At 33.6% G+C, this 14,048-nt stretch overlaps 1 protein-coding gene across 2 annotated transcripts in view; it reads left to right on the top strand.

Annotated features, from left to right (window-relative positions):
- The window catches only part of LOC126743431 (alkaline phosphatase-like), a 653,262-nt gene that overhangs the window by 527,878 nt on the left and 111,336 nt on the right, over nucleotides 1-14,048 (top strand). For both annotated transcript variants that reach the window (XM_050450531.1, XM_050450532.1), the window contains exon 6: nucleotides 10,923-11,130. In XM_050450531.1, coding sequence (XP_050306488.1) covers nucleotides 10,923-11,130 — 208 coding nt within the window. The remainder of the gene's footprint in view (nucleotides 1-10,922; nucleotides 11,131-14,048) is intronic.

Raw genomic sequence — 14,048 nt, 5'->3', positions numbered from 1 at the left:
TGCCTGCGACTCGTTGGTGCAAGCAGTCTCCGTTCAAACTCCGAAGCCACGCCCCCTTAGTTCTCGGGGTCACGGGTAACAATTTTCCCATTTTTTACCCCTTAGCGCTGGAATTTCGAAAAATCCGTTCTTATCCGGTGCCTACATTATAAAAGGAACCCTTTGGCAAAATTTCACGTTTCTAGCTATTGCAGTTTGGGCTCTGCGATGATGAGTCAGTCAGTAAGGAAAAAACTCTTTTATATATATAGATTGGAAGTAATTGTTTTTAACAATTTTTTTAAAGATTTATGATTCTTATGATTAACGGTCTGAATTATAGCAAAATACTTGAGTACAACCCTCTAGAAAACATACCCCCTATAAAAATTTATTTCTTTGCAAATGATAGGATTCGTCGAAACTTAGGAGTGGGAATAAAACAGCAGTAGTTTAGTGTGACCTTTCGCTGGTTTATTGCTGCCTCGGGCACTGAAATGAAGACATGGATTTACATAACAAAATACTTCTTAATTATGTGGATAGTAAAATTAAAAAGAACCAACATTTTTACATAAAAATGCTGATTTTGTCTTACTTCGATAGGTACGTCCATTTTTGAAATAATCAGGCATAAATGTTTTGCAACCTACACTCATAAAGTATTTTTGATCACGTTTAATAAAATTAAGGGTATGTTACAAGTCATCCTGTATAAACATGACATAAGACTATTACAAATACTTAATCTTAAGATCAAAAACTGTTTTCTTTTTTTCAATTTTATTTCAAAATTTTAAATGCGTAAATAATTGAGAAAAATTAAAACAATTTATAAACTTATTAGCTGAGAAAAAAAATTAAAAATATTAAAAAATTTCTTGAAACAGAGGCTTCTAACGAAATAAGACAAAACTACCTTTTTTATGTAAAAATGTTGGTTCTTTTTAATTTTGCTATCCAAATAATTAAAAAGTAACCAGAAAAAAAGTTATGACATTTTTATCTTTGCTGACCATTAATTTTAAATGACCCTGTATACATTTTACCATAAAATGTTATAAAATCAGCTAGTAATAATAACAGTAGTATACGATAAAAATCGAAAAATAACGACCAGACGTTTCGAAAATATCAACAAAAAACCATCTTCAATAGGAATTATAAAACACCCAGTAACATGAAAACGATTCACTTTTAAAGATTCCTGTATATTTATTTTTTTTCATGTAGTTATTGTCTTATTTTTAGACAAAGATGCGGAAGGTAAAATATTGCGATATAATTTCGGGACACCCTGTATATTTGCCCATTTATACTTTTTTTTATTTAAATTTGAAATATCAATGAAATGCCAAAGCGGAAAAAATAAATGCATTTTGATTTAATTCCACTTTTGTCCAGTTTTAGCCTATTTTATCTCTGAAATATGTTTTACTAGACTTAAATTAATATTGGAAACATATCAGTTTTTAAAATATGTTTCAAAAGCACACGTAATTTTTTATTAATTTTATGTTTCCCTCAATTTTTCCTGTACTACATTTTAACTTCCTATATTAAATATGTTCGTAAAGTGAAATTAGAAAGAATATTTATGTCTCATCATAATATCTTTTTTGCAAACTTTCTCAGAAACGAAAGAGAAAATGAACATATTCAAATTTGTTTTAGGATAATTCGATATGGTGTCCTACAATGGATGGTACCTTAGTTAAAGTGCCATTAAAAAATACAATACAAGAGTATAACGGGGACATTTTTTAATAACTATTTTGAATTTTAAGCCAAGCAAATAATATTATTTAAGCCAAGACAATAATTAAGTCAATTTAAAACAAATGTCAATAGAAAGTTAGCTAAAAACTATAATATTCAAGGTTTCACATTAAAAATTGCAAAATGAACGCAATATCTAGTTAAACCGAAAGTAACAGAAAACAACTAATATGTTAAAAAATTTGCGGTTATCTAATATACCATACCAAATTTAATATCTTTTATCCTAAGACCCAGTAAATAATTACACAGACGTTAAAAATAAGCAGTTTCACGTCATTTGTACAAAGACTTAGTATACCTTACCCCATATTAAAAATGGCACAATTGCTTTCAAAAAACAGTAAAAATGGTTAGCGAAAAAAAATTATCAAGGACAAATAAATAAGCATGTAATATGACTCGAAAGCACCAAAATGTTTAACAAATTTTAAACAATACAAAACCGTCACATATATTTTATGAAAATCCCAACATCTTTTACAAAACATTCGAAATTCAATATTGTTTTCTCTTTGTCTCTTTAGGTATTTTAAAACACCGCGAGGTTCTCTAGAACCAAAATAAAGGCAGTGAATAAAATAAATCAAACTCCTTTTCCGTCTGGTCAGCCACGGCTCCTAGCCGCCAACGGCGGTCTTTTACAAAACTAACGGTTTAAAAATAATGTAGGTTTTGTAGTCACCAGACGAGAGATCCTATACTCTAAAACACCAAAATAATACACTCGTTAACGGGTAACAATACTTTATTGTACCAATCGTACAAGAAAACAGCTATATAGCTTAGACACGTGGAAGTCAACGACTTTTACAACCAGTCTCTGTCACGACTCAGGTGCAACCTAATCTGCCATAATGGATCGAATACATCCTGACAATTGACAGCTTCCACTCCACTCTCGGAGTGAGTGAGAGGGCGATACAAGTCCCCACACACTCCCCTCCTAGTGTGAACGTTACAATTCAACAAAGTTACAAACATTATATGATATGCAAAGATTAATAAAATTATGCATTAGCAACATTAGAATAACACAAAGTTACAAACACTATAATATGCAAAGATTAATAAAATTATATATTTGAAAATCTCACTTGCTTTTTACGAGCGTAAGTTTTTAAAACCTTTTCAACCATTGGTACTGGCAAATCGCCAGGACCGTCCAAGTCGTGGGTTCCAGTCAAACTGGATGAGGTGACTGGCGAATTGCCAGCACCATTCAAGTCCTGGGTTCCAGCTAGACTCGAAGGGGTGGTTAAAGGAGGGTCGCTATCAAGTGTATCAGCTAACAAGTCTTCAGACATGAGATATGCCGGCTTAAGTAGCTCAACCGAGACGCTTTTCGTTTTTCCGTTGATATCGATATCAAACACCCTATCGGGCGGTCTTTTAACAACCTTGTAAGGTCCGGAATAAGTTCGTTCGAGTGCCTTCGCAACAACATTGCGTAAGAAAATATGGGAGCATTCGTATAAATTTTTAAAAATAAACGCGCGCCTCTTGTGGTTGGTTATGTGTGACTGGAACAGGCCTGACGAGTCGCATACACTCACGAAACTCCTCAATGAATGTGCGAGGATCAGGAGTAAAATCCCCTTCAAGAAAGAATTCGCCAGGCATGCGAAGTGTCGTGCCAAATAAGAATTCGGCAGGCGATGCCTCGGTGTCAGCACGAACATGAGAGCGCAACCCTAAAAGAACCGTGGATAAGGTCCGCGTCCAATTCTTGTCATTGTGACACTTCAAAGCGGCTTTAAGGCAACGATGCCAACGCTCGATCATTCCGTTTGCCGCGGGGTGGTAAGCAGTCGTATGGATGTGTTGAGTGCCAATAAGGCTAAGTAAGGCTTTAAATAAGGTGGCTTCAAACTCAAGACCCTGGTCAGAGGTATTAACTTTGGGAGACCCATAACGAGAGACCCATGTATCATAAAAGGCCCGCGAAACAGTTTGGGCAGATTTATCCGGGATTGGAATGGGCTCTACCCAACGGGAGAACCGATCAATCATTGTTAAAATATAATGGAAGCCGTTGCTTGGAGGCAAGGGGCCCACCAGATCGATATGTACGTGGTCGAAACGACCATCAGGGGTTACAAAATGTTCAGGAATAAATTTGACATGTCTAGAAACCTTGGCATGCTGGTAATCTAAGCAGGTTTTGCACCATAGTGAAACATCACGGTGCAGACCGGGCCAAATGTACTTCATGCGAATTTGCCTGTCAGTTGATTTGGTTCCACAATGGGCAGCGTTATGTATACGATCAAAGATCACGCGCCGTAATGGCAAAGGGATAAAGGGGCGAATGGAGTCGCCAGAGACATCACAATATGAAGATGTCTTGTCAGGACCAAAGTCGAAGGTTTTAAAACAGAAATCTTTATGGGGTGTCTTAATAAGCTCTGCCAGTTCTTCATCTTTGCTCTGCAAATCAGAAATTTGTTTTAGAGAGGTGTCTATGGGTAAAGAGAGAGACTCAATACGTGACAAACAGTCAGCCATCACATTATCTGAACCTTTAATGTATTCAATGCACGTAGTAAATTGGGAAATGTATGAAAGTTGGCGAGATTGCCGGGGAGAAGCTTTGTCTGGACGCTGAAGAAAAGCGTAGATCAAGGGCTTATGGTCGGTCACAACCTTGAACTCCTGACCTTCAAGATAATGCTCAAAGTATTTAATTGCCTCGTAAATGGCTAGCAATTCTCTATCGTAAGGACTGTATCGAGTCTGCCGAGGGGACAATTTCTGAGAATAGAATGCCAAAGGCTCCCAGGACTGCTTCGTTCCATCAATCGGTTCAGACAGTTGTTCGAGGGAAACACCAATCGCAATGTCAGAGGCGTCGGATACCACACGGAGTTCCGCACCAGCGCGGGGATGGACTAGTAAGACTGCACTAGCCAGCTCCTGTTTAACTTTTTCAAAAGCTCGTTCAGACTGATCCGTCCAGATGATAGGACTTTGATCATTTTTACGCGAGTCCTTGAAATATGCATTTAAAGGAGCTTGAGAGGAGGCCGCGGTAGGAATATTGCGATGGTAAAAATTTACCATGCCTAAGAAGCGGCGAAGCTGAGAGATTGTTGAAGGCTTTGGGAAACTTAAAATGGCTTCAACGTTAGTAGGAATAGGAGATATACCACGAAGGTTAATAACCCAGAAAATCAATTTCATTAACGGCAAGAACACATTTGGCGGGGTTTAAGCGAAGACCAAATTCTCTAAGTCTTTCGAAGACTGCTCGTAAATGAGTGTAATGGTCTTCAATGGTTTTGGAGAATACAAAAATATCGTCCTGATAAGCAAAGGTAAAATCAAGATTGCTCAAGGCTTGGTTGAGATATCTCTGAAAGGTCTGGCTAGCATTACGCAAGCCGAAAGTCATGAACATGAATTCGAACAAACCGAAGGGAGTTATTACAGCAGTCTTTTCGATGTCCTGAGGATGAACTGGGATCTGCTGATAAGCACGAATAAGATCAAGCTTGCTGAAGATTTTTTTACCATGTAATTCACTGGAGCAGTCATATAAATGGGGAATGGGATATTTATCCCGTTTGGTGACAGCATTCAACGGTCTATAGTCACCACACACCCGCCACTCGGTGTCACCCTTTTTGACCATATGAATGGGACTTGCCCAAGAGCTGGAAGAGGGTCTACACCTACCAGTGTTTATCCAATGCTGGAACTCCATTTTTGCATACTTAAGCTTATCAGGCGGTAGCCGACGAGCTCGAGCTGACAAGGGAGGTCCTGACGTAACTATATGATGGAAAACTCTAGGAATTTTTGGAGGAATATTGCAGGAGCTGCCTGTAATTTCTGGGAATTCTGAAAGAATTTTTTTGCACTCACTATCTATCAGCACACAATGTATGGAGTGTACAGGAGCCTCTTTGACAATTCCTTTAGAGCATAGCTCAGTTGAAGTGTCCAGTAAACATTTCCTGCGTAGATCAACCGCTAAATTATACTGAAAAAGTAAATCGGCGCCAATAATGGCATATGGAACCTCCGCGATACAAAAGTTCCAGGATATATCGCGCCGCAGCTCCAAATTCACAAGTTTGAAGTTTGAAATCAGCTGATCCTGCTATCAGACGGCGAGATGCGAGAATCAAGTGGCGAAACGTCGCGCCCCAAAGTACAGCAACCAGCCAAACATCCGGCAACCGGCAAACAGCAACCGTACGAATACTACCAACAAGTGCGGCCAACAGTCGAACTGAAAAAGCCGGCTGCACACAGCACAATTTCAACCGGCAGCAACTGCGTGCCAGAATTCTGCCACACGATGGCAGATGGGAAAAATTGGCGGTAAGGATACTGAAGACGGCACAATTTTTCAATAAAATTCATTAACAACACTACTGAGCGATCACATCACCGTTCCAGGGTAAAATTACCAAATAGCGTACTAGTTCACTGCTAACTTACAGCACACGCACAACCGTTACTATATGAACGTCGGGGTCACCACTGCAGGTTTTGTAGTCACCAGACGAGAGATCCTATACTCTTAAACACCAAAATAATACACTCGTTAACGGGTAACAATACTTTATTGTACCAATCGTACAAGAAAACAGCTATATAGCTTAGGCACGTGGAAGTCAACGACTTTTACAACCAGTCTCTGTCACGACTCAGGTGCAACCTAATCCGCCATAATGGATCGAATACATCCTGACAATTGACAGCCTCCACTCCACTCTCGGAGTGAGTGAGAGGGCGATACAAGTCCCCACAATAACATCTTAGGTGCGCCATCTGTGGGAAAAAAATTTAAGCAGAAAATCTAGTAGGGCCGCCAACTACGCCGCTTTCATACAATAAGGTTTTCTTTACATATAGACCGTAGCAAATATACTTACGTTATTTTGAAAACGTTACGTGATATTGATTTTATTTCTTACTTATAAAAATATATTACTAACTCCATATTTGAATTATATATTTCATGTTCTACGTTATTAATAGACCTTAATAAAAAACTGATTCCAGTTATAATAATATCATTAAAACTTTTTTATTTTTAAAAATAATTAGAGCAGCAAATCATTTAAGAATTGTATGTAGGTATAACTATCGAAACTTATTACCGAGTACATATCTAACAAAAAATTTTAAAAAAATCAATGCTTTTACAAAAGCCATTTTTCCCTTTTAAACTAGACAAACCTTATGCCCAAAACTTTTTTACCATAAAATTATTCATTCCTGAATTTTCATAACTAACAGTGAGAGCCCTACTTTGTCAAAAGCAAATCCGATTTGTTTTTTGCCCTGCTGCTTTCTAAGAGATTGATTAGATTTGCCACAGGCATAAATCAGAAAATCATATTCGTTAATTTGTCATCATATTTTCATCTATATATTATATAAGGCATACATTTTTATAAGCTATAACGTATTTTACGATTCATTGCATCAAATAATGTAACTATTAAGAGAGACTATATTTAAAATATAAATATTAAAATTGAATTCTTAATTTTAAAGAGTGGTAATGTTTATAATTTGGAAATATATAATGTCCTCTGAGGAATATCGATTAAAATGACGATGTTTTATACTTTCAATATGAGCGTTGATTGAATATTTCAGAAGATGCGCAACTTTATGGACGAAAATATACTTTCAAATGTACCCGACAATGGGATGGCGACACCGTCGCGTCGTGTATAATTTACACAGTTAAGCTGGCAACAAATCAAAATAAGTGTTGTTTATAAGAGACTTCATAATAAAAAGAAACAAAAACAATAATGTAAGTTTTTTTAAATCTCAGCTTCTAAATTAAATACCGTTTGAGTGAATTCAAACCCGTGGAAATATGGATACTTTTTTGATGGGAAACACTCTGCTTAAAAATAATGGATATGCGAAAATAATTTTTTGAAAAATGATATTTACGTAAGAACATACCAAACAAAATTACTAAGAAGAAATGTTGTACGGAAATGTGATATCTTGGAAAGGTCTATATACCTATAATTCATTTTTTTCACTAAATAAAGAGGTTCATTTATTAAAGAATTTTCACCAAATATGTTATTATAAATATTGAATTCAAGTTAACCTATTAATACAAGCTATTTTGTTTCAATTTTTATTTAGATACTTTAGCCTTTATAGAGCAGTGCCGTTCGTTTAATAAGTTTTAAAAACAGGAGTTTCGAAATTCGTAAAAATATCAATTATATAGGTATTCTTTTTTAGGTAGCTTATTTCTGATCTAATTTGATTTAAAAAAATATAGGTTTACAAAAGCACATTTAAAACTATGTAATTGAGTATTAGATCAATACCTTAGAGGTGGTTTTAAAAAGAATGAATTATACTTATTCCAGTCAATTAATGTAGTTAAAGATTTATAGATTATGGATTGTTTAAAGTAGTTCAGATTTTTAAGTTCTTATTTTTTGTAAATTTGATCCGAACTATTTTAGCTCAGCAAAAGTATTTAAAAATAGTTAAAAAGAAATATTCACTGCAATGAAGGATTTATTAAATATCTAATTCAGTCATTGTTTTACTTGCCTATTTGACAAACTCCTTTCATTGTGAACATTTTTTAACTACAATTTATTTTCTGTAATAAGAATGAGATGTCCAAAATTTCACAATTGGATGACAGTAAGACCAGTGAGATTTTAATTTTAGATATTCGAGCCAATAAAAATTTAATTTATTGTTTTTCCAAAATTGCATCTACTAGCAATATAAGTACTTAGTTTCACTTCCTCCAATCTAAAAGTATCGAATAATTCGAATAAAACCGTAAGTTTGGAAACGTGTTCTAATGTAATGTTTCTGGATATTTCGCAAAAATCTTAATAGAGAAAACGGATTTTGAAAATAATTTTGAATCTTTTTTAAAAAAGGATACATCAGAAATAAGTGATAAGAAAAAAATATTTCAAATTCATAAAAATTACTAAATCAAATAATGTATTTTATCTAATAATATTATCAGACCAATTTTTTAATGTATGTCAAAACAATAAAATAATTTAATGAATTCATAATTAAATTGTAATATCTATAATACAATTTATAAAATATAATTAGATTAAAGAAAAATAAATATACTAAATCTATGTCCACGGCAAATTGATAAATATTTACAGTTATTAATTAATATTCTAATTTATAATAACCAAATGGAAAACTCAAAACCTTATTAGCAAACCTTTAAAAAAATCACTCATCTTATCTACAAGAACTAAACCGAGGTCTTACAAAATTTTTTCTCAGAGAGCCACTTTCTGTTTATCTTTTTTTAACTCATTTAAGGAAATCTTAAATCAATTTATTAATTTTGTGGTCTTTAAGTAATAACTAGTCAGGATTCAGCAAGAAAATGTTGATAAATTATTACTTTTATTTGACGAAGCAAAATTAAATTTTTGTGATCTGTTTATTTTTACTGAGTGTTTCCAATTAACATCTTGTGAATGATTCAATATTGAAGGATATCGCACATATTATAATGGAGAGGATTTTAATAGAAATGATGCGCTCTAATAATGAGGAGCAGAGTAACTTTTACTATATTAAAACAAAACTATAAGATAATTATACTGTATAGATCTCTATACTCAATTATTAATTTATTATTTGAGGATTTACATATTTTGTACGACGTTGTTAGATTGCAGAAATATTTCAAAAGTCGCATCGTAACGATTAGGTGGTATTAAGATTCTTGGATTTTGATAAAAATTTAAAAAAAACATGGCGTAAATAAAAAAGGAGACTAACGCTAATGCGCGTTTATAATTTTTTCAGGCAAAAGAAACCAAACTAAACATAATGAAAAAATTTAATTAAAGTGTAATTAAACGTAAATTTTCTTATAACATAATCAAAATTATTAATAAACTTTCAAACATTTTAACAAAAATTTCTAAAAATAAATAAACTACAAAAAAATAAAAATACAGAGTGCTTCATAATGAATGGGCCACTAACCCATACTCAAAAAAAAGTTAATATTAAAGGGTTATGCCAAACCCAACCCTACCCAACCCAACCCAACCCTTTTGCATTGGTGTTCGGGCGCCTGGGATAGTGTGGGATTAGTGTCCCATTCCAGAGAGCACCGACCCACTAAAACCCTTTCCTCCTTTTACTGAGCCCGCCTGCATTGGTATCACTAAAACGCATTCTTCGATGCAGGGAGCTGGTCTAATTGTGTTTTTAACATTTTCCCTTTTTTTTCCTGGTAATATTCTACATTTTCTTCAGCTATCAGTTCATCCTTGATCTTTTCATTTAGTAATGCCTCTACGAATTCTCCAATACTTTCCCAATTATTTTTGTTTTCTATCATTAGCATTATTACGTTTTCCGAAGAAATTTTGGTGCCCACCCTTCTCTCGCATTTATCCCTTATCGTTTTCCATTGGGTACAGAAAAAGAACGTGTGCTCTGATGAGTCCTTCTCGCCACAGTATGTGCATTCATCATCTGGTGTTTTGTTTATATTCATAGTGTAGTTTCTGAAGCTGCCATGTCCCGTGATCATCTGGGTAATAAAGTAGTTTACCTCACCGTGTGCTCTGTTGATCCATCTTTCGATATTAGGAATGAGTCTAGCCGTCCACCTTCCTTTTTTACTATTTGTCCATCTACGCTGCCATGTTTGGATCGATCTTTCTCTTGCTTCTTTTTTTTCCGTGTCGTTAATTCTGAAATTAAAGGTTTCTATGCTATTTTATTATTAATTAAATTCGTTTATTTATATGACTTAATTTTTTTGGTCTTATGGGCTTATTTATATACCGATTTAAAAAATGATCTTACCAAATAATTGGAAAAAAATCTTATTTCTTAAGTGATTGTTCCCAATAACGCGCTTTTTGACCTTTACTTTTAGTTTAAAAAATAAAGTAAATGTCAAAATGATTGGTTTGGACATTTTTAATACACACTGTCTAGTTAGCCATTTTGACTCCAACAATATGCTCTTAAAATATTTGCACCGAATTTTGTAACACCCTGTGGATAAATATATATCTATACGTTGGATACTCCTTAAAGATTTTACTGTATGCCTTTTTAATTTTCTATATTTCATTACAACGATTAACTTTCAGGAATTTAAGTAGCCCTAGCGTCTTACTGAGATTATTGCTCTTTTTTAGGTTTTACTTGGAGGTGGTCGACGGCATTGGCTTCCTAAAGTCGCCTACGATCCAGAACTAACTAAGGAAGAAGGTCGCCGACTGGATGGACGTAACTTAATCGATGACTGGTTAAGAGAAAAGAAGAAGCGCGGTCTTAAAGCAGAATACGCCTGGAACAAGGGTCATCTCGAAAAGCTTAAAGCGAGCGAGGTCGATTACTTATTAGGTAAACATTTAATTAACACCGGGACTTGAATTTAAATTAAAGTTTTACGATATGTATATTAAGATAGGAAAATGTTGCGATCCTACTATCTAATGTAATAACGAAGTTATATACTCGATACAGATCTAAGTGTGCGGCCACACATAAAGCGGACAGCGGATCGGAGAGGATAGCGAAGATAGCAAAGCGTTCAATTGCCTTAAATTAAATATGTATGGCTACACAAACGGCAAAGTGCATGGAAAGATGTATACTTGCTAACTGGTAGCGGAGCGTTCAAAGCTGTTTGATATTTTCACGCGTATAAGGTTTTTTCGTATTGAGTTTTGGAGAGAAGTGAAATTAAACTACCAAACCAGCGACATGTGTAGCCAGTATCCAAAGTACTCTCCGCCTTCCTCTCCGATACCAGCTTTATGTGTGGCCGCACATTATAATTTAAGAATTTTTTTAATGTTTAAGTCAATTCATGGTCCTTTTTATTGGTGGTACTTTATACCCCCAAAAATACCTTAAGTTGCTGCAAAACCAAGCTGCTTCTTCCTACCATTTAAACCCTTCCTGATTTAGACGTGAGATTGGTCTATTCTCTATAAGATGTGGAAAATATGTGTCTGATACGTGTCTATGTTCCAGTCCTGCTTGTAATGCAGTATGGTAAAAGAATTTTTAACAAGTACTTTTCTTTACTGTCTTATTAGTGGGATTGATGATAATAAATGGCCTCTTATATCTCGAAATTTTGCCTCAAATGACTTTTATTTTTAGGGTTATCTTAAAGAGACCATTTACAAATACGAATTTATTCTTGTCCTAATTCCAATAAACATTAGTTTTTTAAGTATAGTATCTTAAATAAATTATCGTGAGTAACTATCCTTAATTCATGTACTTATATTTAAAAAAAATGCATTATCCAATCATTTAAAAAAATTCTGAAGTGATCTTCTAAAATTATATATCTGTACATATTTTTTTAAGTGTTAATAATTTAATTAGGGACTAAACTAATATAATGCGCCGATCGGCCCTTAGTAGAATTTTGCGAAAGAACACCAACCTGAGGTTTTTTTTTCATCATGTTTTTGCTAATAATAAATTCTATTGCAATCCATAATTTAGTAATTATTGGTAAATCTACGAGCCGAAGAAACTAGAAAAATTTTGAAAGTTGCCTCAAATATTAGAAAAAACTCTATCAATTGAAAACAAACAAGGACTTTCGAATTTAAGGAAAATCAGATAATAACTTTAAAATAATTTTCAAAAAAAATCCAATAGATCAACTTTCTGAGGTGGCTAAATAACGAAGAAAAGATGAAGTATTTACACTAATTCAAAAAATAAATTAGGAGGGTAATTTACAGCGAATGCCAGAAGCTTGTTTGCCAGGAATATTAAAGTTTCTCCAATTAGCTATAAAGTTAGGTAGGACTTTTACTTTCCTTTAGTTTTTTTTAGCAATTTTTCTTTTTAATTGCTCTTTAATGCTAAATACATATTGAATAATAGCATAAAACGGTGTAGAAGAGTAAAAATATTTCAAAAATGCCTCTTTATTACGTTAGCCTAATATAACGGCACGATATTAATTATATCAAGCAGACACGCGACTTTCCAAAGGTTAAGCTCGCATTTTTAGGGCCATATAGGTGAAAAGATAATTATCCTCGTTTATAAAGATTCTCAACATTAACTAAATTTTAAACTGAACATCAGAACAAGCCTGTTTTGTAAAATCAAATTTATCCACGGTGAAGTCGCAGGCAAGCAAGATCCTGACTAGCCCAATTTGGTAGACCTTTGCCTTATTATAACCGAGAATTAAGCTGTATTTTATTTTATTTTTTAGGAAATATAGGCGGTGGCTCGCGACGTTTATTTGACACTATTTTTATTTATTGGTTATTATTAATGGGGATTTTGGCTGCCACATTCAATGGTCTTTATTATTGTTTTTTTTTTATTGTACATATTATAATATATTATTATAATAACTTACTCATGTAAACCCCATCTCTATATTTATTACCAATATCTTTTTATAAAAAGTAATTATGTAGTCAGAAAAGTGGAAGTATATTTTTTAAAATAAACTCCTACATTAAAAACCACCTAGCTGGCTATATCTTATGCGTGTAGAATACACAAGTTTTACTTATAAAAAAAACTTTTTGCATTCTGAATGTAGTATTTATTAATTTGTTCGTCTCAAATTTAGTTATTGCGGATAGAACTAAAAACTAAAAATCTTATACAAAACACTATATTTTAATTATACTGGATCCTAAAATTACAGTGAGGATACTAAATACTTTTATAAATTTAACTACTCATTTGAATCTGGCCCAAAGAATAGACACAATTTTCTAAACTCTGTTTTTTTGCCTTTTTTCTTTAGCAGTTTCTTCCATTAAGGAAGAAAACAGTTTCTCTGTTGCCGCTATGAATTCCAACTTCATCTCGCACTGAACCATATGGATACTAAAACAAATTTAAAAAGCGTACACGAGTAGCAGAAGAGCATTTTTAAATTTAATTAATAATAATAAATTTACAATTTTTTTTTTAATAAATACAACTCAGATGTAAAATAGCATTTTTTCTTGCAATGAAATAAAGTAGTGTTGCCTCTCTGAGACAGTACAAGTGTGGCAGTCACTATAAAAAAATAATTAAACTAGTTTTTACAGTGCCTCTGTAAGACAAATTATGGATAAACTGTAAAAAACAAAATTTTGAACTTGTTTTCTTAATAAAAATAGTTTTTTTTCTGACCATAGCAAAAAAGGGTTTTTCTCCAGAGAATAAAGGAAGAGGCAGACTTTATTGTGTCGATACAAACAGAGGTAGTAAGCTGAAAAAAAACACAACTTAGGGTTTTCTTACTATGTCAAAAAAGAGACTTTTTTTCAAAG

Source organism: Anthonomus grandis, chromosome 12 (genome assembly GCF_022605725.1).
Source record: "Anthonomus grandis grandis chromosome 12, icAntGran1.3, whole genome shotgun sequence".
NCBI classification, from domain to species: Eukaryota; Metazoa; Arthropoda; class Insecta; order Coleoptera; family Curculionidae; genus Anthonomus; species Anthonomus grandis.
Note: the sequence above shows the minus strand (reverse complement) of the source record. Positions and strands in the feature narration are given on the sequence as shown.